Source organism: Capronia epimyces (assembly GCF_000585565.1).
Source record: "Capronia epimyces CBS 606.96 chromosome Unknown aczIQ-supercont1.3, whole genome shotgun sequence".
In the NCBI taxonomy this organism is placed as follows: domain Eukaryota; kingdom Fungi; phylum Ascomycota; class Eurotiomycetes; order Chaetothyriales; family Herpotrichiellaceae; genus Capronia; species Capronia epimyces.
The window spans coordinates 343,106-368,667 of NW_006912906.1; the positions used below are offsets into that span (position 1 = coordinate 343,106).

Sequence of the window (25,562 nt, forward strand, 5' to 3'; positions counted from 1 at the left end):
TTGATGATGCTGGGCCTGTCCTGTTGCCTGAGTTGTTGTGCCGCAGCGTGCCAGAATGGAAGTCTTTGGCAATGACCGTGCTCGCTCAGATGTACCACATCGCAAAGGCAATGCCGTGGCTGTTCCAGAGCGGCAACAACGGCTTGACTTCCGAATCAGAAGGTTCCGAGCTGCGACTTGGGGCGAGCTGCTTGAACCCTGCACCACCTTGAGGACCTTCAGTGGAAGGGGTATCTTCGTGAGCTTTTGCACGGTTGGACGCCAAATGCGCATAGTAGACTGCTGGATGCAGAGACACAGATGTGGTTGAGCGCATATACTGGTAGCAATGCTCGTAGATCATATTCTGCAGAGCCTCGGGGCGGTGGTTTGCATCATCGTGGAGGACAGTGTAGTGGACTGGTCGAGACGTGCCCTGAAGTGCAATGTGAGAGTAGAGGAAGAAATCCCACTCATTCGGCATTGTCACATCTTTCTCGATAAGACAGCCCGGTAGTGGGTTGCCCTTGGGATCCGCACCAGCTCCGGTCGGGAATGCACGAACATGGTGACGCTTTGATGCCACGACCACTGTGATCTTTCCCTCCCACTTTCTCCCGGAACAAGTGTTAAGGACGTCTTTGATGTGAGGGATCTCCTGATTAAGCACATGGGCGAACTGTCCCTCAGACACGCCATCACGGATGTAGTAGACCTGTACAGGATCTCTTCCACCGCCAACTTGTTCTTTCCAGGCCTTGAGGAGCGGGGTCAGCATATTTCGGATGTTGGCTTCAGAGATCATCTCAACACGATGGCCGTTGGTCTGACATGCAGCCGCGTAGCGTCCTGCAAAGCGATCGAACGAGACAGTGAGAGCCGCCATCGACGCTTGTTGACTGCCAGGCGAGGCATGGGAAACATCGGCGCCAATGATCATTGTTGGGGCTGTGAATGACTTGAACCCGCTGCTAGGAGCAGGTATAGCTTGTGCAGTAGCGCCACCCAACTTCGCATTGACCTTCATAAGCACGTTGGAGTAGTATTGAGGATTTCCCTTCAATACCTGCTGGACTTGCATCACCTGCGAGACGACACCAAAGCGACAGTCGCAAGACTTCTTGATGCGCAGATAGTGGAAGGCTTGCTTGTCTTGAACCAAGAAGATCATTAGCTGAGGCTTTCGTTGGAAATGATTGCCGGTCTCCTGGTGAAGTTCCTCGACACCTTTGCCTGCATCTTTCGAGAGCATCTTGATGTATGGCGGTCTGTTCGTGACAGCGCCACCATGATTGCGATATGCTCTAGCAAAATCGAGGCAGAACTTGTCAATGGCAGCCTTGTCCGGCTTGATCCTTCCAGGAAATAGTCCAACACCCCATGAGACCAGTTCCTGAGGGTTGCCAGTGAGAAAACGCTTCCCTTTCAGGTCCCAGCGACCTCTGGTACCTGGGTTCTCGATCTTGTTGTTGCCAAACTTGATGCTTGGTGCTGGCAGGATACGGGCACTGGTTTTGATAGGCTCGCCGTTCATCCGGAGACCGTATTTCGTAAGGTATGGGTCGTTGCTCCAGTTCAGCCATGATTTGCCTTCATTGATTGCGGCAAGTCTCGTCTGCGGTGGCGAGACAGCAAACTTGATCATGTTTGCAGTTTGGAATTCATCCAGCTTGGCTGGGAAGCGTTGACCATTGGAAATGTGCAGAAACTCCATAGGATATTTGACGCCTTTCTTCGTCATCTCAACCAGGGGAAGACCCGGGTATTGTAAGGCCATATTGTACTTCCGCTTGAAGTATTGGGCGATGGTAACCATTTCTCCAGTACCTTGTTTGGTCTTTGGATCCTTCCACTCGATCTTCTCCTCGTTGGCATTGTTGACATCAAAACGGTAGATCTTCCATTCTTTGTTCGGAAGAGGATTGCCAGCATACTGAGCAGTCACAACAATGTTCTTGAAATCCTTTTCGATGGCCTTTTGTGTCAAGCTCGCGGTCTTGGAACCATTGGATCTGGTAGGCGTCATCATCTTGATGATAGCAGAGACATCATTGATCTCCCTATTCTTGGTGATGATGGCAGCGGTCAGGGAGGTCGGTTTCCAGAAGCAGGTGTTGGCAACGTCGAGATTGATGATGAGCTTCTTGCCCTCGGCGAGTCGCATGGATTGGTAGATTCCACGCCAGACTTCAATTCCGCCCCCAAGATCCTTTCGCTCGCCTTGACGCTTGAAAATCGAACGACGAACCGAGAGAAATTGGCTGGACGATGACGGCCCCTCACGTAGGAGGTGGTCCATGAAGTTGATCGCCTCAGCAACCGGAACGCCAAACTCAATTCTGCCATCGAGGTATTGCTGAACAATACTCATGTCCATCTCGCGGGTCTTCTTGATGTGCAGACGGAATGAATTCTTGTCACCGCGTGAAGGACGACCTTCTTCCTTGTCCAGGTCGACCATCATACGAAGTTCGCCGCCATGATCACGAAGCGACCAAGCCAGACGATTGCCATCGTAGATCATAGCAGGCCCAGTGGCTTCCTTGCGAACCTTCGAGTCCCAGACCTTACGCTGTACAACGCGCTTCTCAGCACCAGTGCCGATGATGACGTCGTATTGATAGACTTTGACGGTTGGATACTGGGTGACAGCATAGGCATTGACGGCGACTTGAGCGGCACTGCCACTGTTGTTGAATCCTGGACGCTTCTTGAATTGGGTGGGGAGTTGGTACTGGTAACCGTCAGTGCCTGGGGCAAGAATGTTCCGAATGTACGGGATCATCATGGGAGAAGAGTTTGAATCCATGGTTATCGACTCGAGAAGGTGCAGATAGACAATGGAGAATAGACAATGGAGAATTGGGGGGGGGAGCAAAGGAGGGTATAAATACCCGTCGAAGACCTTGCGCATGGTGAATTGGATTGTTTGTTAAGCAAAGAGTGGGAATTGCTCAAACATGAGCAGGTTTGAAGGTGCGCCGGTGTGGGAGCATGAAACAAGCATTGAAGGCAAACAAGTGGCTTGGAGTCCTAGAATCGCTTCCAGGAGGGCGGGGGAAGGGTGAAAGGATGTAGCAGAGTCCATCGACAAGAATGGGCCGAAGGCAAAAGATGGGGAAATGTGATTGTGTGGAATTGAAGGACAGCGAATTCAATGGTAGCAAAGCGGAGCAGTAGCAGATTGACTGCCCGCGTCACGTCAGGGAATGCACTTACCAACTGGTCAATGTTGTAGAACGAGGCCGGCAAGTCCAGGTTTCGGAGCTGGTCACTGTATCTGGGCTGCTGATCTCTAGCGGGGTCGCCGGGCCGGACTGGTGCTTGCTGCACTGCAAGGCCTGCCGGTTGGGTCTGTTGAGCTGGGCCTCCAGACTGACTGCTTCGTCGACTGGCAGCTTGAGAAGCCTGAGCTGCAAATCCACCCTGTGGAGTGATTGGAGAGCCACGACCAGAGCCCGCAGGAGGAGCATTGGAGTCTTGACGACCATGCGAGCCTTGACCGGAAGCCGAAGCACTACCTCTTGAGGCCGGACCGTCAAAGCCACCACCGGGAACCTGGAGTCGGTCACCACGTCGTGACGATGTCTCGGACGCCTGACCTCTAGTCGCACGACCTGCACCACGACGACGTGCTGCGCCGGACATTTTGGCTCAGTTGGAGTCTGCAGAGGGGGTGTCAGTGCAAGTCTTGCAAGAAGGCAGTTCAGTGTGTTTGATAGATGGCAGTAAGAGACGTTGGGATGACAGAAGGAATGTATGATGCAGCGGAGATGATGTCTTTGGAAAGATGTAAGAGACGCATGCAAGTTGTCTCAGAGATCGGCTGGCATGCGAGGAAGACGTGAGGGGAAGGGAGTGGGAATCAGTACTGTACGACAGTTTGACTTCTGTAGTTGGAGAAGCAAGGATACGTGCTCTGCCAGATGGTGAGTACAGGAAAGAGCAATGGTCAAAGTGAGAGGAACGTGTTGGCACGAAGACGGAGCGAAGGAGGTGAAGGAAGTGCGTTGCACGGAATGTTTGTGTTGATGGCGAGGCCGAAAGATCGGACAGCGGCGGTTAAGATTGGGGCAGAAGTGCGGTGGAAGTGAGGTTGTGACTTTGTCAGTCGAAGAGAGACTCTTGGGACTGACACAGACAAGAGAGAACCAGAGGAGAACTGCTCACCTTGAGGATTGATGACAATGATCTGGTTGAATCAAGGATAAGGCTGAGGGCGAAGCTCAAGAGGATCGAGACGCGCAATGGCGACTGCGAAACCTCTTGAGGAGGGAAGGAAGACGGTCCTGCCTGTTCAGATCATTGATAACGATCTGCCAGACGAAGAAGAGGAAGGAAGAGAGATGTGGGAGGAGAAAGTTCGAAGGAGAGAAGACGGTGTAAGAAGGAGATATTTGTATTGCTGTAAGTTGCTGCCGGCTGCCATACCACACAAGTCGGTGACACGTCGCACGTCACGTGCAGTGCCTAAGGTACGTGAACCCGCAGTGTGATACAAGTACGGTCGTCACAGCCTCACTGGCATGTGCTCATTCTTTGAAAGCTGAATGTCTGGCAGACTTCTGAGATATGCAAGATCAATTGCTGCCAGCTGGCTACCTGTCTACGGAGTACTCTTCCGTCAGTCCGCCCTTGTTCACCTCTTCCCCAAGCACCCATGCCTCACACAGCGATATTGAAACGTGCGGAAGGCATTGTAGCTTCGGCAACCCACTTCAACCCTTCTCATGGGCTTGAACCTTTCTATGCTGATTGATATAGTCCAGACAAAAGACCCAGATGGGAATTGACTGTTTCATGGCGGCCTAGCTAAGCTTGCGGACATTGAATAGCAACAATGAATCAATTCGTCCAAATCAGTCAAGACGCCGAGTCCGTCAAGCTACATACAAACCTTGCTCTTGTCCAGCCTAGCCTCGTCCTCCTCCCTTCGTCTCGTTGCAATTTTCACAGCTGATCCAAATCCTACACTTGCGGCTTCAGAAAGAATCAAATAACAGCAGCCTCCAATGGAGCAAGAGACATCGCTGCTAGAAGAATCCAATTCATATCACATCCCATAAACTGCAGGATGGAGCAGGAAGAATGCCAAACTAGCAGTCAAGAAAAGCTAGAACACAAGGCAACAGGTCAGTGACCTCGGATGCCGTAAGGGTCTAATGTTCTGGGGCAATGAGTGGGTTCAATGCCCAAGGAACGAGCAACAGCTATAAGGTCAGCAAGTAATCTTGATTGAGTCCCTCCATGGAAGAAGAGCAGGCCGGAGAAGGGGTAGATACATTGCCTCAACAGAGAGCTTACCTATCGTCGCATATCTGTAGAAGAATACCTGGATTTGCAATGTGCCATCTATTAGAATCTAGTTCCTTCATCTTGTGTAGAAGAATATCCAGGTACCACTAGGTCAGAACAACCTCGCATGCGGAATGCTTGATACCCGTATGCCTATACATCTTAGCCACCGGGAAGTGCAGCTTGGAAGTCCAGGCGGGTGTTCGTTGCGCATTCTGGACGAGCTCGAAAAGCCGTCATAGACGAGGCTACGCCGTCCAGGATTCGGTGAAAGTGTTAGGTTCGCCTGTTGTCGGATGACAAGGGCCTATGTCATGCCATCTTCTTAGCATGCGTCGCGATAGCATCGGCCCCTAATCTCAGCGTGGTAGGTGGTCTCTTTGCCTGGCGCTTTGGCAGAAATTGGCTTCAACGGTAGGTTCGAACATGGACTCTGTGCCGGCATCACCATTACCATTGACCGTGTCAGCAGAAGTACCTGCTCGCGCCGTGCACGGTTTCTCGTGCGCAGGTGGATTTCCCTGTCTCAAGGTCGAACATCCAGTCAAGCAGGCCGACGGAGGGGCAACTGCGGCTCTTGTCAGATGAGTAGGAGGGGGGTGGCGAGTGCGATGATGAGGACGGCCATGAGGGCTTATGTTGACGGATGGCCTCGACGTCTGCCTTCAGGTCGCGTGGCGCGGCGTGTCGCGTAGTCTGTGGGCCGGAGCCGGAGCCCCTAAGCCTTAGGAGCCAGGTCTAAGAGTACCATAGTACATCTGTACAGCCTTAGTAATGGACGCGCTCGGCGCTGGGGTGCTGCTTTGAGCGCCGTTGCGGACCAAGGCTTCTCCAGCTCTCTGACTATTAACAGTTCAGAGCAGAGCATGCGGTCTCGGATGCGTGAGCAATCGGGTAGGCGAACATATTGGTTGTGGCATGGGTCAGTGAGTGGGCTTAGGCGCCAAAGAATCTGCACAGTTCAAAGTCTAAGGCGACCTCTCAATGTCTTAAGCCCGTTCAAGCCTCTTCGTCCACTCCACCCTTTACACCGCGGACAGACTTGGAAATCAAGTCTACACTGTCCTGAGATCGAATGTAGCTGGGGCAGGTCATCGCACGGTACAGAATGCGCTGGCGCCGAAGATTATTCTCAACGGAAATGTCTCGAATTGATATGACTAGGGACACATATTTTTTGGATTGACACAACTTGGAAGTCCGCAGTCCACCGGCGCCATGCCATCAGGACAGCTCTCCTGAACTTGACTCGCAAGCCTTCACATGATACCTTGCTGTTGTACAGAACGTGATGTCGTGAATCATCAACACATTACTTCGCGGTCCCTTCGTCCCAATCGTGTCAACGAGGATCATAGTCAATAATTCCCAGACTTTGTCTCATTTGCGACAATCGATCAGGCGCGGACGCGGTTGCGGCATTGTCACGAGTGCCCTTCGCCTCGCTTTTAGCTTCGAGCTTTCTCTTTGTATGCTTTAGAGAAAGATCCTTGAGCGTGGGTAGATGGGTCAACTTCTTCCCTATCTTCCCGAGTTGTTCTGCGGGATTGCTTTGTGGGTCGGTCATTGATCCTTGCCTCAACCTACCCACAGGACTTCCAGTCGGGGTGACCTCGAGGTTTTGCGTTGTCCGGTATTCTGTAGGATTGTAACTTAACGGGTCAGAGAATTCCATATGCCCGTCTCCCCTTTTGGATTCGAGGCTATCCGCCACAAGAGCCACACTTTGGCGTCGCATTTCGTCCCGTCGTAGTCTTTTCATTCCCAGCCGCTTCAACTCGGTTTTGAAATCGTCGAGCATGATTGTATCGGTCAAACATTTGAACATAAGTGATAGCTTCCACCAAGGGTTAATCCTGAAGGTTATTAGCCGCTGAGTGCACTTCGATGTGTTGGCGTGTGTTGTCGGTGCCAGGGTGCCGGTGCAACAATCTAGAAGAGGAAGGAAACGTCTTACCCGTCTGTAGATCCAATAAAGCTGTGAATGCTTGCAACAATATCCAACACTGTAAAAATCAAGGAGAGACAGATGGCAGATAGCAAGATAGCGAATCGAGGAGATCGTTTAATCAGTTCCAGGACCCCAGTCCCGTAGCATTTCCGGATGACCTCAAAGAGGGTCAGGACGGAGAAAACCCACCATGGGTCACGCATCAACGGTTCGTATGGTCTCACTGTGACATAGAGATCGTTGATGTTATTGAAGAAGCGGAAGTTGTCGTAAATCTGAAGAATGATCGGAGGTATCGTGCAGGCCAGAGAACCCAGATAGATCCTTCGAACCCACTTGCCTGTCTGTGGCTTGAACATAGATCTAGAATCACAGACCAACGGGCCGATCTTCAACCATGCCACAACGTTATGGACTACCCAGGAGCAGTACAAGAGGGCCGCAGTCGAACTCAGATACCAGCCGTAACCGGGAAACGTGAAGAAGCAGAAAGTACCTGGACATGTTGGCATGGGGGGTTCCACCACTGAGTAATTCGTGCTTACCATGGGATAAGGCAGCGAGTTGCTTGTTCCATCATCAGCTTATCTGCGCTTGCTTGCGCATGCCTGGACAACTCACCTCTAGGAGAATCAATTTGTGTAGGAGCACTCCTTTTCTCATATTTGCGACCGTCACGCAACCCATAATGAGGAGACTCCCAACCAGACATCCTTGGCTCCAGCTTTCCAGGACCAAATCTTCGTCGGACGCAAACGCTCGCCAACTTCCCTTGTCGGTGTCTGCGCGCCGATTTGGTCCCGATGTTGGCGCCATCTCGTAACGTCAACGCGAGGAGTGGAGTGAAGTGGACATCCTGTACAATGCGTCGAGCCGACTGATGCGCGGTGAAACTTGGGAAGCCGCCCACGCGAAAGGAGTAGCTCTCGAGGAGGTGTTCGGATGAGATATTTCGATCAGTTCCACTGAGTTCGCCGGTCGGTATAGCGGATAGGTGTCGGTAAGTAAGAAAGGGCAGGAATCGGTAGGGGGAGCCTCGTGGAATCTTGGTTCAAGATGCGGATGAGGTGAGGAGGGAATACGACGGGTCCAAGGCAGATCAGACGGCGCAGCGCGAAACAGCGAGCCCAGAAAGAATCGAGCAGAAGGGAACGAGGGCAGGATAAGAAGATGCCGTTCATTCACCGGGTGAATATGGGAGATGGGAGAGACGCTGTGAGGACGGGTTCGCCCTACAGAAACATGGTCGAAGGCGAAGAATCAGCAGTCTCGCAAGGTGGCAGACTCACCGTAGAAAGAGCGGCCTGACCTGACCAGCAACGAGGATCATTTTCTGACGGCGGATGGAGTACAGAGTACAGCCCCATGTAAGAGACAAGGTGGGCGCGAATGATGGAGGCTCGCCTGTGTGCTAGCATGTTCACCAACAGCAAACTGGGTCCGCTGAAGGGTTGCAGGTTGCATCTTGGGCCTGAGTAGCCTGAGCTGGTGAGGAATCCCCGCAGAATTTCTCCAGGCCCCCGACTCGAGGAAGTGTCAAGCCCGCCTGAGGACCAAGGTCAGCAGCCACGTATGTTACCTTACCTACCAGGTAGCTATCTACCTTGTAGGTACCTTGTACGCATACTGTGGTGAGCAGTGCTCCTTTCCCACCATCCCTAGCAAGGCAGACTGCGCACCGATGTTGATCCTCGATCCCGTTGTCCAGCCACCAGCCAATCCACCACGATTGTTTCGGTCGGTCTGCGCCGAGCCACTTTGACGGCTCCGGCCTTTATAGCCCCCACTGGCAAAGGTCTTTTCATCTCCTCTGGTATACCAGTACATCCATCCCAAACCGTCGACGCCGCGAACAAAGGGTCCAGAGAAGGCAATGCAAGTAACACGAAGAGCAGGAATCTGATCATACACACATGTTACACCTACACGCGCCGCAAGACATTGGTCTTACCTCGTGGTTCGTGTGGTTCCCCTTCTTAGGCCAAACTCAAACCTCATGAAGCCGGCTGTGTTTCCACATCATTCAAGCTGGAACGGACAAATATGGTACCCAATGAATACTGCAGCGCTAAAGAATCATACATTGTCGTCCACGCATGGTCCGGCTTCTCACTTCTCAAACAATGCCACTTTACATCCAACTCCGCTTGCCAGGGTGATGGTCAGCCATTCGCGCCACTCGCGCTCGTCTCGGCTTTCGATCCTCGGAAACGTCTGTATCAGCCTGATGGTGACATAGCTGGCCTCGAGCAGAGCGTATTGCTGGCCAACGCAGATCCGCGGCCCGCCATTGAACGGCAGGTATTCCCAACCCGGACGCAGACTCTCCCATCGCTCTGGCCTGAATTCTAGGGCATCGGGTCCGTAGAAATCTTCTCGCCTGTGCATCGACCACGGACTATATAACACCTCTTCGCCTTTCTTCACAAGCATGGGGGACCTGCCATCAGGGCCACCTCCTAGGGGAAGGACCGTGTCCCTAATCGCCTCGCGGCCATTGCCCGGCACAACGGGCATTAGGCGTAGCGATTCATTCAACAGCCATTTGAGGTATTTCATTTCCTTGATCGTGCTGTAGTCCGGTGGCACGCCGCCCAAGTTTTCAACCTCGACCTTGAGCTTGGCCCAGATATCCGGCCGTTTCGAAAGGACGTGCCAAGTGTTGGACAGGAGACTTGCCGTGGTATCTCGTCCGGCCAGGAGGATGTTGAGCAATTCTGACCGGAGGGTGTAGGGATCTCGGGTTTGTTTGAGGAGGGCGTGGAGGAAAACGTAGCGACGATTTTCTAAGGGTTTCTCGGTGTCGGCTTGCTCTAAAGCGTCGTGGATGATCTGGTCGGCGAAATTGTTGATAACCTTGACACTCTTGCGCCATTTGGAGTCTGGAATGTATTCTAGCAAGCCTCCAGATCTGAAGTTTTTGGATGCATCTATTTGCAGGCAATCAGTGAGTCTACCCCCTGTGGATGGCGGAACAATGGCAGTGTCTTACTCTCCGTCACATAGACAAACGCTTTCACGAAGTCGCTGGCTGATTTGGTCTCCAGACCTGGCGCCAGCGTCTTGGTGGATTCTCCGAAGAGGAGCTCTGTGGCCGAGTCCATGGTCAAGCCGAAGAAAAGTTCCTGCAAGTCCACCGTGCTTCCGTCGCGGGGGATGGCGCCGATGAGATTGCCGATGTGGGTTTCCAACATGTCGAGGTCGGCCACCTGTTGACGGGTGAAGTTGGGTCGGACCAGAGCCCGAGACCTTTCCCAGGCCTCGCCGTCGGTCGAAAAGATGCCGTGGCCGAAGATGGGCATGAAGACTTCTTTTCTCCTTGTGCCCAGAGCGAAGTCGCTGAACTTTGTGGACAGCATGGCCTGGACGTTCTTGGGCTCAATCGTCACAAACACTATGGCGGGTGAGCCAATCGCCGGTCAGGATATGGTCGGCGAGAGCAAGCAGGCTGAGGGATGGGTAAGGAGTGGCGGACTCACCATGGTTTCGCAAGACCCTCATCCTGATCGTCTTGCGTCCGTCGGCCCAGTTTCTCAAGCGGATGTCTTCAAGCACTCGACCCTCTTTGGCCGCCTGCACATTGGCCCTGATCACGTCCAATCCGATCAACTTACCCATGATACCCTTATGGGGGTACGAGTACACGGGCTCGCAGCCATTCTCGCGAATTAGCCGCCGGCGATACGCAGCGACGGTTATCTCATAGTAGATCCGATGCACAGCAAAGAGCGCCACACAGGCAAAGACGATGGCTGGAATGGATAAATGAGGAAGAGAAGACATGGTGGCGGTAGAGGACGAGTGTGAAAGTCGGGCGAAGAGAAACTCGCAATATATATCTGCCGGAGGGGATGACCTAGAGTATAAGTGTGAGACTCAAAGGTCCTTTTGGTGTGGATTCAGTTCATCCGGGCCCATGGAGGCGTAGGTCGGCCTGAGTCCGTTATTATTAGGTACGTAACCTATCTCAAGGGTGACAGTACCTCGTAGATGCCAACTGCATATGTGTAGTTAATGCATCCTTTGGCCGCCAACCCTCAGAGTAGCAAGTGTATCCGTATTCGTACGGATACATACATAAGCACTACCTAGGTAGGGAGCTAATCTGAGGGCGTGGCGATGGATGAGGAATGTTCTCTGAGTCTGCAGGCTTAGGAGGCTTGCTTTTGGAGAACTGCCGATGCGATGCGAGACGATCCCGATACGAGCCTAGTCCCCCGTATACGATCCCTTGAATACGAGGAGGATCCAGATTCCATGGGCACATAACACCCAGAAATGACGGAATCCAACATGACCGCCACCACCCACCTGCTGCCACCGCCAATCACCACCATCACTCATCACTCACGGGCAGGCAGCAGTGCGAGGGGTGGTCCATGGTCCATGATCCATGACTCGGTGGTCCATCTGGCATCTGGTCGTCTTCCAACCGAGGTCCAACAAACCAACACATATGAAAGGCTGGACATGATCGTGCTCCTACTGCATCCCGCTCCCGCTGATATTGGAGGCGTGGACCGCGGTGCTCAAGCGTATGTACTATGTACACACCAGGACGGAGTAGTCCATAGATAGACCCAAGACATGTGCTGATGGCTGCCAGCTTCTGGTCTAAGCCCTGGCTGCTAACGACCTTCAGCAACCATAAGCCCTTGGGCGCCAGCTGGGACTCAACTCAAGGCGAAGAAGGTTCAGCTGCTCGATCCACGATACCTATTATCAGGGTACTGTAAGTTAACGTAGTACTGTAGGCTTAGGAGGCCGAGACTATCGTCAGCTCATCCGCCGGCCAACTTATCAAAACACACAGACGACCGACACTTAGTACATACTACTGGTGCTACGCCCTCTACAATCTCAATGCAAATTCGTCCCATCCGTCATGACAGCCTTGTCCACCATTCTCTGACGACCTACCGCTAATCTGCGGCTTGAGCCTCCACCCCTGGTGTCACTCTTTCCACGTCCGCGGAATCCTCCTCTTGCTCCAGAGCTGCCGTTGCCTCGTCCTCTGCCTCCCTCACTCTCGCCGCTCGACCTGCCTCGACTGCTCCCTCCGTATCGGCCACCGCTAGTGCCACCTTTACCTTTGCTTCCCACAATGAAGTCAATTTTGATCAGCGGGTGCTCGACCATGCTGAGACCCTCCAGCCGCAACTCAGCCCTCCTTTGCTTGCTCACTTTCCACGCCTGGAAAATCTCCTGTGGCTCATCCAGGACCCGCAATTCCTCCACCCAGGCCTTGCAGTATTCCCCACGGGGATCGTAATCGAAAGCCTGTTTGACAGGATTGAAGACGCGAGCTTCCCCCCTGGGGTCGTTGCCTACACCTGCCACATACTGCCAGTTTCCCCAGTTGTTTGAGACATCGTAATCTGCGAGGTTGGCTTCATACCACTCAGCCCCTAGTCTCCAGTCAATACCGAGGTGTTTGGCCAGATAACTTGCAACATTCTGTCGCGCTCGGTTGCTTGTGTAGCCAGTGAGGAAAAGTTCCCGTTGGCTTGCGTCAATCAGTCCCGTGCCAGTGGTTCCGCGAAGGAACCTCTGCACGATTTCTGCTACTTCAGATCCACCGTCACCAGCGCTGAGGGTTCTCCACGGGTAAGAGGTATCGTCGCGAAGCCCCTGCAAGCGAAATAGTCGAGGCCCAAATTTCCTGGTACAGAGTCTCATGTAGTCCCGCCACAAGAGCTCGAACCGCACGGCAGCAGCCCCTGTGTTCTCGCCCTTACCATAACCCTCTGTACCTTTGTATTGATCGTCCCGGCCTTCCTCAAAGTCCACAAGTTGAGCGTGGATTTGACGGGCAGTGATACACCCGAGGGCTAGCCATGCAGAAAGCTTGGTTGAGAAATCCGTCCCGAGTAGGCCATTGCGAGTGGCCTTGTATTCTGTCAGAGCGCCAGACTTCAACAGGTGTTGGATTCGTCGGAGCCCCTCCCTGCTCCCTCCGTGGAAGGGATGTGCTGACTTCACTCCGGGAGGGAATGATGGAGGGTCGGAAAGGAGAGGTTGTTCGATAAGCGGCTTCATCAACCCGGATTCCAGTGCCTCGTAGGACTCGGGTATAGCAAATGGTGCCGGCTGAACGGGCACGAACGAGGGCATCGGCGGTAGCGAAGGAGGCGGGGGGACAGTTCCTCTGGGAGCCTCCCTCAGTGGCTCCACCAAATTTCGGTAACTTGTGAAGACATCGGGCAGATCTGACGGCATGTCGAATGGTATATCCCTACTGCAAATGAAGTCAGCCTCGATGATTGCCCAGAATCTGTGCTTCATACTCATCTATGAAGTATTTCTCGTCGAGCCACAATTTGAAATCTATTCCGGCTCCCTCAAGAAGGCTTTGCACCTCTCCTTCTTCTCTTTTCTCCTCCACGCCCTCTTCCATAGTCATCCACACCGCTGTAACTGATGCCCGCCCTTTCTCTCGCTCGAATTGGTCCAGGACATCTTGCACAACCTGGCCCAGAAGCCCGACACGAATAAGGAGCCCGCTGCCCATCTTTTCGAGCTCTTGCTTCATCTCCCAGACCGACTCCGCCAGAAACCTCGCTCTATGAGGACCACATCGCCAGAACCTTGCAACTGCCGATCTGGCTTCGGGGAATGGTGATTTGGACTTGACATCAGCCAGGAACCCGCTGACCTCAACCTGTTGAGCGGGAAAGATGTACACTGGGAGCACATGCGTGAACGGGGCGGGTGATTGTTTGGAAAGGTTGTGTAATTCGTGGAAGATCGGATTGTCGCAAAGGCGTAGATCTCGACGCATCAAGTATAGGAGCACTCGTTGAACAGCCATCGTGCTCATGCGACTCGCTCGCTGGCTCAGAGAGAGACTGGAAGGGCGACTCGAGTCATGACAGATGACAGCCCTTATAACCCACATCGCCAAAGGGAGCCAGGTCATTGACTACTACCACGTAATCGCGCGTGTGTCCTGAAACCTTATTCGGGTCATGATCGATTCGCTCATCTTGAGAGCATCCGCTAGAGCGAAGCGACATCAGCGTGAAAGCAACCGAACATTCCGGCTCTCGGACAGAACAGTCGAGCCAATGGCGGAAGCTACCAACAAGCCGGGGCTGTTTCTGGCCCTGACGCAGTCAAGGATGCTGGGTTGAAGGTGACCACAACGCCATAAGATCGCCAGTGGCGTTGGGCAGCAGCAGAGCGGAGACCCCGATGTCAACGTGTGCATGCGAGGGGCGTGGGTGACAGGGCGACATTAAGCATGACCCGGTCTACCGCAGACAAGGCGGGATTGGAAGACGCGGTGTGTGTGTACGGAGTATGGCTTCAGCAGGTCAAACGTGCATGCAAGCCTCGTAACGTATGAGGAGAGGACGGAGGGATATCGACGGACAGGGGCATTTAGATCTGGCAGCGTCGATCTGCCAACTTGGCCTGCGAGATCGGGTTGTGGATCGTCAGCATGCGATCGCCGCGCAGTTCGATAGAGTTTGGGCATCGGGCACCTGCGACCTGCGACCTGCGACCTGCGACCTGCGACCTGCGAAGTTGTCGCCTGCACCATGGCGGCACAATGAAACAGCGGGTGAGAACGATGAGGGTAACATGGTCTATCAACAGAGCATGGTTGATGGTTCAGAAGACTCTGCTACGATTCGATTGGAAATGCTTCGATAGTGTGCTTCGAAGCGAAGCCTGAGTGAGCCCCCCGCAGCTGCAGCTGTCGTGAGCAGCTCAACTACTACTGGACTATTCATGGTTTCTTTTTCTTTTTGTTTTCTTTTTGCAATCGACAATCTCATCGGCTACTGCATCCCAAGTCTGGCTTGTAATGGCCTGTACAATAGGTGACAAGTTCAAACCTCGTGGCATGACAATTTGGCTTCTTCTTGAGCTGTATATTTCTCAACGCGGCCCTCGATCCCTCTCTTTGCCCGAATCGACCTTAAGTACTCTATATCGGTATGCGTGCACCCGAATCGTTCTTTGTGGAGATACAACTGCTAGTGTCTTTCGGTGCCACGGCCTGTAGTCCGACGTCGAAGCAGATCCTGTGCTGCCCAAGCGATGCACGCAGCGAGCTTCGCGGCCGGGTGGACCGGTAGAGCTGTTCCCTGACACAGTAGTGAACAGTGAATAGGCGGCCAACAGGTATATCGTGTTCCACTGTGTAAGTGTTCTTATCCTCAGCGTCAAGACGCTTGTGGAACAGGGCTAGTCGCGCTGGTGCAGTGCCTGTTCGAGTCACTGATACTCCGTACAATGGGCGAGATCGCAGGGCACAGCCGTTGCACAGATGCGTTTCAGTGTTGCTTGCTCATACTTTTTGTTTCCCGCAGTCGAAGTCCTGCCTAACGAGATCAAAGTCTGAGGCGTAGAACAGCTGTAGCAGGAGAAGATGATTGGAAAGTCCTACACAGTACAACTGTAGTGGGCAGGTTGTCAGGGGCTACCGGGCAAGGATGACCTCTACCACCTTCCAGCCCATCCGAAAGAAAGAGGGCCATTCAGAACGCACATATCGTGAGAGCCCAGATTTCGCTGAAGACGTGCTGGGAGGGATTTCGCAACTAGCATGACCTCCGTCAAAGATTGCCACAACAGCAAGTGATGTTGCGATTGTGTGATAGCTGCGCAGCAGTAGTAAATAGTGTGAACCATAACTCTACCTGTGCTACCTACCCCAGAAGCGCTGTCACTGAAACGCGCCACGTGATCGTAGCAAGTCATATACACGTGACTGTCTCCGCCATTCTCGATTCAAGCTGTCACGGAGCCTCCCGCGAGCAAAGCTGCGCCAATAGAGGATGTCAGCAACCACTTTTTCACTTTGCGTACCTACTTTGTAACCTCTATGATTGGTCAACCACCCTCGTCGGGCTCCATTACGCTTGCAAACCTCAAGCGAGGTCGCAACAGTTGAGAGAAGGTCTCAACTGTTGAGACCTCGATTGATTGGATAGATAAGGTGGAGCCTGAGGCTGTAGCGAGACTGACAGGTTCCACTAATCCGGGGTTACCGATCAATACCTCGTATGTATGATTTTAAAGGGCGTATCCTAATAGAGAGGTGAACGATACATACAATATGATACGATAGCGCTATCGTACTACACCTTTCTGTAAAGCGATAAGCGTTGTGGGATGCCGAGGTCTTTAAAGTGAGGTATGCAAAGTGAAAAAGTGGTTGCTGACATCCTCTAATTCAAGCAAGATGTGCATGGCTGCAGGGATCCCTGGATTCGAAGTTCCAGACTTGTGCCCAGACCTCAATTTTCAGCCGCCTTTGTCTTGCTTGGTGCGGAAGAGGCCTCAAAAAGCGAAATCGACATACATACAATCGGCAACTACGCCTATCCCTCACGCAACAGTCGCACTATAGTTTGCTGTATCTAACCGGAAACTGACTTCATTATAACCTGTGAGAGCTGATCTCAGCCTACCCAAAACGCTCATCCTGGTCTCTTGAGTCTATCATCCTTCATCCGAGCGCCCTGCCAAATAAAGGGTCTCAATGGCCCTGTGATGCCGTTCCAAATCCCTGGGGTATAATAACAACAGTGGAATTACGAAATTCCCAAAGCCCTCAAAGAAATCCATCAAAACTGTCCGTCTCATTCTGCCGACCGCTGGAGGTTGCCATCCATCACATCATGTCCGTGATACCACAAGATTCCAAAAACAAATTATCCACAGGCGAGGTCTGATGCATAGTATTGTACATGTGTTGAGTGAGGTTTTTTGGAAAGGTGTATTCCACCGGAAAGGTCAGTTCATCATGCTGCTGTTGCCGCAGCCGGGCTGCCGCTAACACCATCGCTGCCAGATTCAGATTTTGTGTGTTCATCTCGGGATATACCGTCAGTTGTAGAGCCACTGCCGCATCCCTTGACCAGAATGTGCCTCTGGCTGATTGTTAGTCACGCGGCAAGACAGAACTAGACGAGCACAAGACTTACCTTAAGCGCATCTTTGCGTGAGAAACTCTTGTCGCAGTGATTGCAAGGGAAAGGCTTGACGGCGAGATGAATCCTTTTGTGCCTCTTCAAGTCGTGATTGCGATTGAAGCTCTGGGGGCACTGATCACATTTGAAAGGACGGTCGTTGGGGGAAGACTGTGGGGTACCCGTCCGTTGTTGACCATACATGCCATGCGAATTTGCAGCGTAACCGCTGTTGAAGGTTACCGGTAACATATTCGCCTGCATGTTGCCCACTATCGACATTTGTGCTCCTGGACTGTGCATATTTGACATCATCTGACCTGGCATTGCCGGCAAGGAATATGAAGGCGGTGGCGGCCTCATAAATGGCGCATGGGGTTGTGGTGGAAGTGGCCCTTGGAGTGTGGGAGAAACACGCGGTCCCGGCAGGGGATGCGGATGCGGACTCTGAGAGATCGGTGTAGAAGTTGCATATGCATAGACAGATGGGTGGGAAGCAGTGCTTGTCACACTTGTGAACAGCGCAGGACTGGGAGATGGCTTGCTGACTCCCTCGCTTGGGGAAATAGGAGACCGTTGGCTCGATTGTCGACCTTCATTCTGCAAAGACGACAATACGTGATGTTGGGCGGCAGAACTGGTAGCAGTCATAGGAGAAGATATCGGGAGATGTGCTCCGTATGGCTGAATGGTGTTCAGATCATATGGAGGAGGTGGCAATGCTGAGCCTTCTCCGGTCGAAGGGGAATTGGAATGATTCCTCATCGGCTGGGCGCCCATCGGGGAGAACATGGAACGGGGGGGCATCAAAGCGTTTCCATTATGCCAGGGCTGAGGAGTGAAGCCCGTGTTATAGCCAGTTGGTGTAGTGCCAGTATTAAAGAAGGTAGGTGTATAGGGAAGAACTGGAACAGCGGCACTGTTGGGGGTCGTGGTCGTAGGAAGGGCAGATGAAGCTGCACTTCCTTCTGACGCCGAGTTCGATGGCGGCGTAAGAAGCTGGCCCAGACTCACATGCCCTGCACCAGCATGAGAGGTGTTGATTCCGGAAAGAGGAGGGATCTTATGAATTGATATTGGAGTGAATTGGATATTTGTTGGGGGTGGCAGCTCGAATGCGGGAAGGTTCGACGCAGCTTGCCTGCGCTGGGTCAGGCTGCCCGGCGCATTGAGGGCATTGAGGGATGTCCCCATTGGAAGGGGTATTGCGACGGACGCCAGAGTGGCTGTTCGTAGTGGTTCAATGCGCGAGCGCTACCAGGTGAAGTGAGAAAAGACCAAGGTCAGGCCCCAGTGATGCGTCTGGAGAACAGGTCGATTTTCCTACAGAGTCAGCTGGCTTTGGGGCCAGTCTTGTCGCAGGGACGCCTCAAAAGGCTGTCACCAGGAAAATCCGACTTGACCTATGCCACCGTATTCCAGCTTGCTCGCCGGTGGTGTGGTGTGGTGTAGCCTATCGTCTTTTGCTGGGTTGGAACGACAGTTATGAGATGCGCGTAACGCACAGTGAGGGAAGCCCTTCTGTCGATCTCGACCGGGATCGCGATATAGACTGGGAGTTTAGCGAGGAAGGTGTTTGCGGTGGAGCGATGGTGAGCGATGATCAGTGATGGCTGAGGGCCGGTTGGTGTACGCGGCTTTTTCAGTGGTCGTGGGGCTTCGATGGACGACTCGGCTTGCTGGACAATCAGGGAAAGAGATCTGCACCGCCGCAGATGCCAACAATAAGCAGTAAGACGCCGGGCAAAGACAAAGTCCGTTCTGTGAGGCACAGGCTCCCCAAGCAGACCGTGAGGGCGCGATCGTTTTGACAGGTCAGGCTGCTGGCGGCTTGGGGGAGAGGAAGTCTGGTGAGGCTTTGGAAAAGAGCAGTTCAAGGACGATTTCAAAAGATTGAAGAACCTTTGAAGGCGCGATCCTTTTGGTCGGGGCAGCACATGGCGTTCTTAGCGGCCAGCTGGCGGCCGGCTGGCTGGACGGGCCTGTCGCCTGCTTCGCCTAAAACGAGAAGAGCTTTGTCAAAAAGGGATGGCGGAGACAGGAGATGTTAGGATGTGAGAGGCATGGAGGCGCCAGCTGAACTGGAGGGCGGGCTGCAAGCTCCAAGGCTTGCTGGGATGTGAAGACACAGGATTAGCACACACGGGTGTGAGAACATCGAAGCTGATTGCTGGGTTTGTTGGTGGATGGGTGCGGGAGAGGCTAACAGGGTAGGGACAGCCACCTACAGTAGATAGTAGAGTTAAGTCGACATGGGGCCCGGTCCGGCTGGTCTCAGTTCCCTTCGAGCAAAAACAGTCTGGACCGAGCGTTGCAGCGGAGTCTGGTCCCCAAAAGGGACCGCAAGAAATTGGATGATGCTGAGGCATGACTATGCTGGAAGCAGCTTGGATCACTTGTGATGGGATCATCAGAAAGAGACTTGGGTGGAGAGGATTGTGCTAGTCACGCAAGCGCTGGGGGATCACGCCCCAGCAAGTGGCTTTTGGTGGCTTTCTCAGCCCAACTTGTCAAATCTATTAGCGTGCTTGGTACCGTAGCTCTTGCAGGATGCAGGATGCTCAGTGCCCACCCAGGACACGCCGGGACTAGAGGAGCACGGATGTTGTAGGAAGCGAGGCCCGGGGAAGAGGAGAGACGTGTGAGACAGCGAAGAAACCGATGTTGATCTCATCGCAGGATGAAGGGGAGAGCAAATGTTTCGCGAGGTCGGCGAGGAAGAGGGTGTGGGAGGGAGGTAGGATCCTGAAGAGCAGGCCTTGCAGTGGTTGACACAGAAGCCGTACTACTACTCCGTTCGTATGTGTAGATAGCTCCGTTCTGTACTCTCAGCGATGCATTAATGTTGTTACCAATATTGCGAAGAAGAAAATACATTATGCATACCTACGGATGCAGAGTGGTAGTAGGAGAGCGCGCAGGCACAATCGCGCAGGCGGGGACCGCGCGACCGCCCGCCCCTACTACTCTTACTACTACCTTACCTGTGCCGATGTCTTTTCATATCCCATAGCCTGAGGTGCTGTAGGTACCTAGGTACGTTGGTATCTAGGTACATACCTATTATTCTCTCTCTATTTCTCTCTCTCTTGTTTCTACCAATACTCCGTACACGTTACGGTGTGGGATCACATCAATTCGGCTATTTGAACCATATCCCTACCTCCCTGAATCTCGATCGCTGTTCACGATCCCCATGTTGCTGTTGCTGTTTCAATCTTCTTAACGTCGTCAACTGTCTAGCGTCCCTAAGTTGGACGCGTGGTGTCCACCACTCTAATAAAGCGGTAATCCCAGTCAAAAAAAAAGCAAACATCCTGGTCTGTGTGACCCAATCCCTGTGACCCGACTACAACTGATTAGGTTGGTACGGTATCAAACTAACTCTGAATAAGTTAGGTGACCGCTACCTAGCAGCATGAATTGTTTCCTTTCCGTGTGCTCTTTGCTAGTCAAACCCCTCCCTCAGTCCACCATTGTATGGTCACTGTGGTGCCATGCCAGGACGGAAAGTCTATCTTGCAAAAGAAAGCCCCTCCAGGCACGTTTGACGTTGGGGTCCTCATGACTAGTCCGAATGCGATGGATACATTATGACATGGACCAGGGAATACTACTGTTACTGGATGGCTCTGCCGGCGCATTGGGTTCTCTGCGGCATTGCCATACGTCCCATTTGCCATTATTTCACCATCCGAGGATTTGATTCCCGTCTCCTTCTTTGGGAATGTCATGTCGCTTGTCTGGCTGCCAGCTGGCTACGTGCGAGCGGCAGATAGGTCACGCTTGCAGACCGCAAGCCATTACGCAACCAGAGTCCCGCATGTTTCTACGTTCAACCTCAGGCTCTGCCAGTGTGAGCTAGCTTGCTGTGAGGTAAGATGTACCTGTCCCAATGGAGAGAGGCCTATTAGGCCTTTGTCGTAGGTGTTCAGGATATTCTGCTGAGCCTCAATTAACCGACTACAGTGTACTCTGCCCATTGTAGGCGTATACCGGCCAAAACACTCCCCGAACTGACTACCCGAACTGGACTACGACCATCATCCTAGTCCTCCCTCCCTAGTCCAGTCAGTCGAACTCCACCGGCCTAGTTAGCGATGTTAGTTTCGCCACACATCCTAAAGCCGTTTTCCATTCGGCAAATCTTGCACTAGCGGCATGAGCTTTTCCAACGGATCAGACAATCTCCAGAGCCATGTGGCTGCCACCATCATCCTGTCCGACGGCTCGTTGTTACGTGAGACTCTGGGAGGGAAACCTTGCATCCCCCTAGCTTAGCCTGGTTCTCTATCCATGGAAAAGGATCCATTCCTAATCAGTCCCCACCGGTTCCATTACTTTCGCTTTGCCTACGGCGTACGGAGTACGCCAGCCCAGTTTCGCAACCGCCATTTGAATCGAACGCCGCCAACCCACCTACCTATGAAGATCGATCTGTCAGGTGCCTTCCGAGGCTGCCACGCATCATGCTATGACACTCGAGCTCACCGTGTACCTTGCTCGACGTGTACGGAGGATAGTAGTAGATTAAAAAGACTTCCAGCACTCAGGTCCTTTACGCCATGCGACTCGGAGCGGCACCCTCACGTCTCATTCTTGCTTGTCACTGGCCTCTAACATCTCAGTGCTGACATCCCCCGTCACCGAATCTCGCCTGTACTCAGTCAACTGGCGAGCAAGCGAGCCATGCGATTGGTCGTGCAATAGCGAACTCGACAAGCATTTTTATGTCAAAGTGTGATTCCTGGGAGCAATTTCAGAGCAAAGGCTCGTCTGTCGGTGGTCCCCGGTGAGCAGGGATGAAAAGTGGGCAGCATGAGGGTGACAATTTAGGGGATCCAATGGTCACCCCTCCCTAAGCGAACCGACACCCCGGTTCGAGCTCTCCTGAAGGCGCCCCTGCAGATCGCGTCTTCGGCCTGGCCGCTGACAGCCGCTTATCGGGCTGCAAGTGCACTATTGGCGGTACTTCTGAAGTCACTCGAGGACACTCCTAAAATATACGGTGGGAGCCTGGGAGCGGCTCGAAGTCCAGTCCAGATGTTGACAATCGAATATCAGATCATCGTATTCGGAAATTATTTTATGCTCAATCATCTCAGCTTGAAACTGTCTCCCCTCGCACCTCCCTACCCATCCCGTCTCCCCTTCCCGTCCCGTTCTCTCATTATAGTTCACCCTTGACATACCGTGTGTTTGCTACCGGTATCTCGAAGAGATTCCATATACGGGCCTGAAGCGGACAATCACCTCCTTTAGGTGACAGCCAATCTCGGCTTTCTTGTGTTTGAAACTGTGAGAGAACAGTGTCTCGGGCGGCTGCATCGGCTGGGCACTCAAGTTACGCACGAACAGCAGATTGTCAACAATTGGGAGTCCCGTTAGAAGTCAAGCCTTGCAATGGGTCAGTCACACAGACAGAAACCGGGTTCTTAGACCCCGGGTCCCGATTGTCCTTTGTTTGTTCTTGGTCCTCGCTCGATGGTGCATTTTGTCTTTGCAAGTACAGTGGCACTGTCACACGGGTTGTCTCTACCAACTACCAACAACCGTGAGGAGCTCTGCCATGTCACGCATCGGCATAATCGGCGGGAAGACAGCAGGTCTAATCTTGGAATTTTGCCTCCACGATACTCACTGCTCCCTGAAATGAACTGAATTGGCACAACGCTCGCACTTATTCGTGCCCAAGAAGATCGAACCAGCAAGCTTGACATTACCACAACCCATCAGGCAGAGAGGTGGCTTCTTTCTGAGGCCTAAGGGCCCTGCACTCTTTTCAGCCTGACAGCTCTCGACACCGAACAGTCAATGACCTCCTGGCTTAGACCATCCCAAGCGTCGGCGTGGCTGGTAAGCACCACTCCCCGTGGCATACATCACCTCTGAAGTTCCGAGACGCGAGTATATTCTCGGCTCTACGTGATTGCAGAGAGCATCTCCAGAGACTATAGCTCATTTCTTATGGATGCCGATATACCTCTTCTCTGGAGTCTCAGGCCATACAATCGAAGCGTACTGCGCCCATCTGCTGTTAGTTCTCCATTCTGACCGAGCCCCCATGTCTGGACGGCTTTCACGCCCTTTGCGAATCTCTAAGCGCTGGTTTATGTATCTTGCAGCCTCGTCGTTAGTAACCCAGCCGACTCTAGAACGAGAGAATAGCCTTGGAAATCTCCTGCGACTGGAAAACTACGTAGTGACAAACGCTTACTATGGACCGGTCATGCGGGATACTATTACGGCTCCAGCTTAGCTTGCATCTCCCTCGTTACGTCGAGGCTGGTGGTGGTGTGCGAATGCAACATATTGACTGTTTGATGAGAAACCCTTGTTATGAGAATCCACCATCTCAAGTACGTGTGAGTATATTGTAACCCTTTATGCTACCCCTCCGCATCCACCATATACATAAAAGAAATAGTGCAGAGCATTTCGATCGATAAGCCTACCCTAAATCATTATTAGTCCTCCGTCACCCGTCTGACTCCTGGTTTATGTAATACCATAGCCTTCTGGTTGCTAAGATGGCACGTGGATTGAGTGGAGCTGATAGATCACATGATGTCGGGCTATAGAATGACGTCGTAGCAGCTCGCGTGAAGGTTTGGATCTGCCAGTGCTTGTAAGCGCAGGACAAAGCTGCTACCTACTCGTACCTTGACCCGATTGAAATCTTTCCTTCAATCAATACGCAGCCCTTGATTTTTCTGTCCTGCCCGACAGAACTCCAACGGCTCCAGCTTGATATGCACCCGAAGCCCATGAAAGCCTGGGTTTCCAACATGTTTCGCATGGCAAGTTCCCTTCCGCCCACCCCCGGATTTGTAGTAGTGTATATCTCTGCAGCGAGACCAGGATCCTGCGTTCTCAACAAATTGAAGAAGTACCGCAGTTTGCTGACTGGCCCCTTGGATCTTTTAGAGCAAGACTCTCGATGTTATCACCCTCTTCCACAAACCGAGCGTGCCCGCGTCCGCGAGGGTGTTGACCCTCCTCAAGCAAGCATCCGCCCAAGCCAGTGAGACAGCTACGGAAGACCAGGCATCTGACCACACGCCTCAGAACACAGCTGTCACACGCGACCCGTTTGAGCTTGAGGTCACCGAGACTGCACCCACGCCGGACCAGCTGAAGAGCATCTTCGGCTACCTCGGCGCAGGCGTTGCGGGGGATTTGGTCAAAGGAGCTGCCAGCCAGAGCGACGCCCTCAGAAAAGTGCAGGAGAACGGTGACGTGTTCACTAGGCCTGTCGTAGTGGACTGGGGACGGGGCAAGGCCGTCGTTGGGGACAAGGAGAGCGAAATTCTCAAGCTGTTGAAAGCCGAGAAGTAGTAGGAGTTATTCGACGGTGCTCTAAAAAGCAGGGATCAGACACTGGGAAGAGTGGCTGCAGGGATCCTACCGCTACAATGCAGAGTTCCTCCAGCCCGCAACCCTTTCTAATTCAGGCTGCAGCATGATGAGGCTCTCCAGGATAGTGTCTCCTACATGACCACAGTCAAGAACAGGCAGCGTTTGTGGGCGCAAGACAGTTATCGGTACATCCAAATGGCGGTACTGGTGCTTTTCACCAAGTCTCAATCAGCCTCAATCCTATACAAACCACAGGTACCAGTCTATATAGGGATGTGACCATGGCGGGTGCATCGCTTATTTCATTTGTTTGAAACAAACCCACGACCCCCTGAGGCTTGATCGGGGCCGATAGCCTGGTCCACCCCCAGCCTCTCAATGAAGGGTCGATCATAAGACCCTACATCGGCTGCTGATTTTGGCCTTCATGTCACCTCTTTGCAGAAGTGATCTGTCTCTGCCGGGCGCTGAGTCGCCAGCACGTTGATCAATTAATGTGTGCTACACACAAGATAGCCGGTCAAATGGAAAACTGTCTTGTACTGGTGTTGAGACAATGTCCTCATTGTTATGGTATCCTGTTCACAAACCCCGGAGTCAAGAAAGGGCGACGGCACCACTTTGATGTCTCTCAAACCTGAGGTCTCAGCACGGCACAAAGTTGCACATAAAGGTAAACGCTTTCGCTATCGATTGTACAACACGGACAGAGGGACAAATTTTTTGTGCCGGCGATGAAAGAGCAGTATTCGGTCGTTAGGACGTCTTCGGTTTCGCCGGTCTCAATACCATAGTAGGTGATGTTTGATCGCTGCTCAAGAGGTCTGATTGAACGCCTCAGAACCAGTAATGGATCCATCGACGCAGGGGTAAAGGAGGCGGAGATCTCGACTTTGGTTTGGTTCTGGGCACTCGGGCAGATGCAGGGACGATACTAGTCATAAGCCTCAAGACGAGGCAGATTCAACTGGGTGACACCTGGGTGATAACCTTAAGTAAACCAAAGACGAGCAAAGTCCTGAAACAAACTATCGCCAAGGGGACGACATGCA

The 25,562-nt window shown here is 52.8% G+C and overlaps 6 protein-coding genes across 6 annotated transcripts; 1 reads left to right on the forward strand and 5 right to left on the reverse strand.

The window, feature by feature from the left end:
- Positions 1 to 85: 85 nt before the first annotated feature.
- On the reverse strand, positions 86 to 3,627 carry A1O3_03387 (uncharacterized protein; the record flags this gene model as incomplete). The annotated part of the gene is made up of 2 exons (XM_007733525.1): positions 86 to 2,713; positions 3,199 to 3,627. 2 exons carry the CDS (start codon positions 3,625 to 3,627, stop codon positions 86 to 88), a joined length of 3,057 nt encoding a protein of 1,018 aa, XP_007731715.1.
- Positions 3,628 to 6,616: 2,989 nt separating this feature from the next.
- Positions 6,617 to 8,041, reverse strand: A1O3_03388 (uncharacterized protein; the record flags this gene model as incomplete). The annotated part of the gene is made up of 4 exons (XM_007733526.1): positions 6,617 to 7,130; positions 7,232 to 7,565; positions 7,599 to 7,751; positions 7,843 to 8,041. 4 exons carry the CDS (start codon positions 8,039 to 8,041, stop codon positions 6,617 to 6,619), a joined length of 1,200 nt encoding a protein of 399 aa, XP_007731716.1.
- Positions 8,042 to 9,334: 1,293 nt separating this feature from the next.
- Positions 9,335 to 11,008, reverse strand: A1O3_03389 (uncharacterized protein; the record flags this gene model as incomplete). The annotated part of the gene is made up of 3 exons (XM_007733527.1): positions 9,335 to 10,155; positions 10,218 to 10,619; positions 10,705 to 11,008. 3 exons carry the CDS (start codon positions 11,006 to 11,008, stop codon positions 9,335 to 9,337), a joined length of 1,527 nt encoding a protein of 508 aa, XP_007731717.1.
- A 1,139-nt stretch (positions 11,009 to 12,147) lies between these two features.
- Positions 12,148 to 14,036, reverse strand: A1O3_03390 (uncharacterized protein; the record flags this gene model as incomplete). Its single annotated transcript, XM_007733528.1, has 3 exons — positions 12,148 to 12,266; positions 12,316 to 13,463; positions 13,513 to 14,036. The coding sequence occupies 3 exons, from the start codon at positions 14,034 to 14,036 to the stop codon at positions 12,148 to 12,150; spliced, it is 1,791 nt and encodes a 596-aa protein (XP_007731718.1).
- A 2,947-nt stretch (positions 14,037 to 16,983) lies between these two features.
- Positions 16,984 to 18,345, reverse strand: A1O3_03391 (uncharacterized protein; the record flags this gene model as incomplete). The annotated part of the gene is made up of 2 exons (XM_007733529.1): positions 16,984 to 17,112; positions 17,167 to 18,345. 2 exons carry the CDS (start codon positions 18,343 to 18,345, stop codon positions 16,984 to 16,986), a joined length of 1,308 nt encoding a protein of 435 aa, XP_007731719.1.
- A 5,594-nt stretch (positions 18,346 to 23,939) lies between these two features.
- On the forward strand, positions 23,940 to 24,489 carry A1O3_03392 (uncharacterized protein; the record flags this gene model as incomplete). The annotated part of the gene is made up of 2 exons (XM_007733530.1): positions 23,940 to 23,987; positions 24,079 to 24,489. The coding sequence occupies 2 exons, from the start codon at positions 23,940 to 23,942 to the stop codon at positions 24,487 to 24,489; spliced, it is 459 nt and encodes a 152-aa protein (XP_007731720.1).
- Positions 24,490 to 25,562: the final 1,073 nt, after the last annotated feature.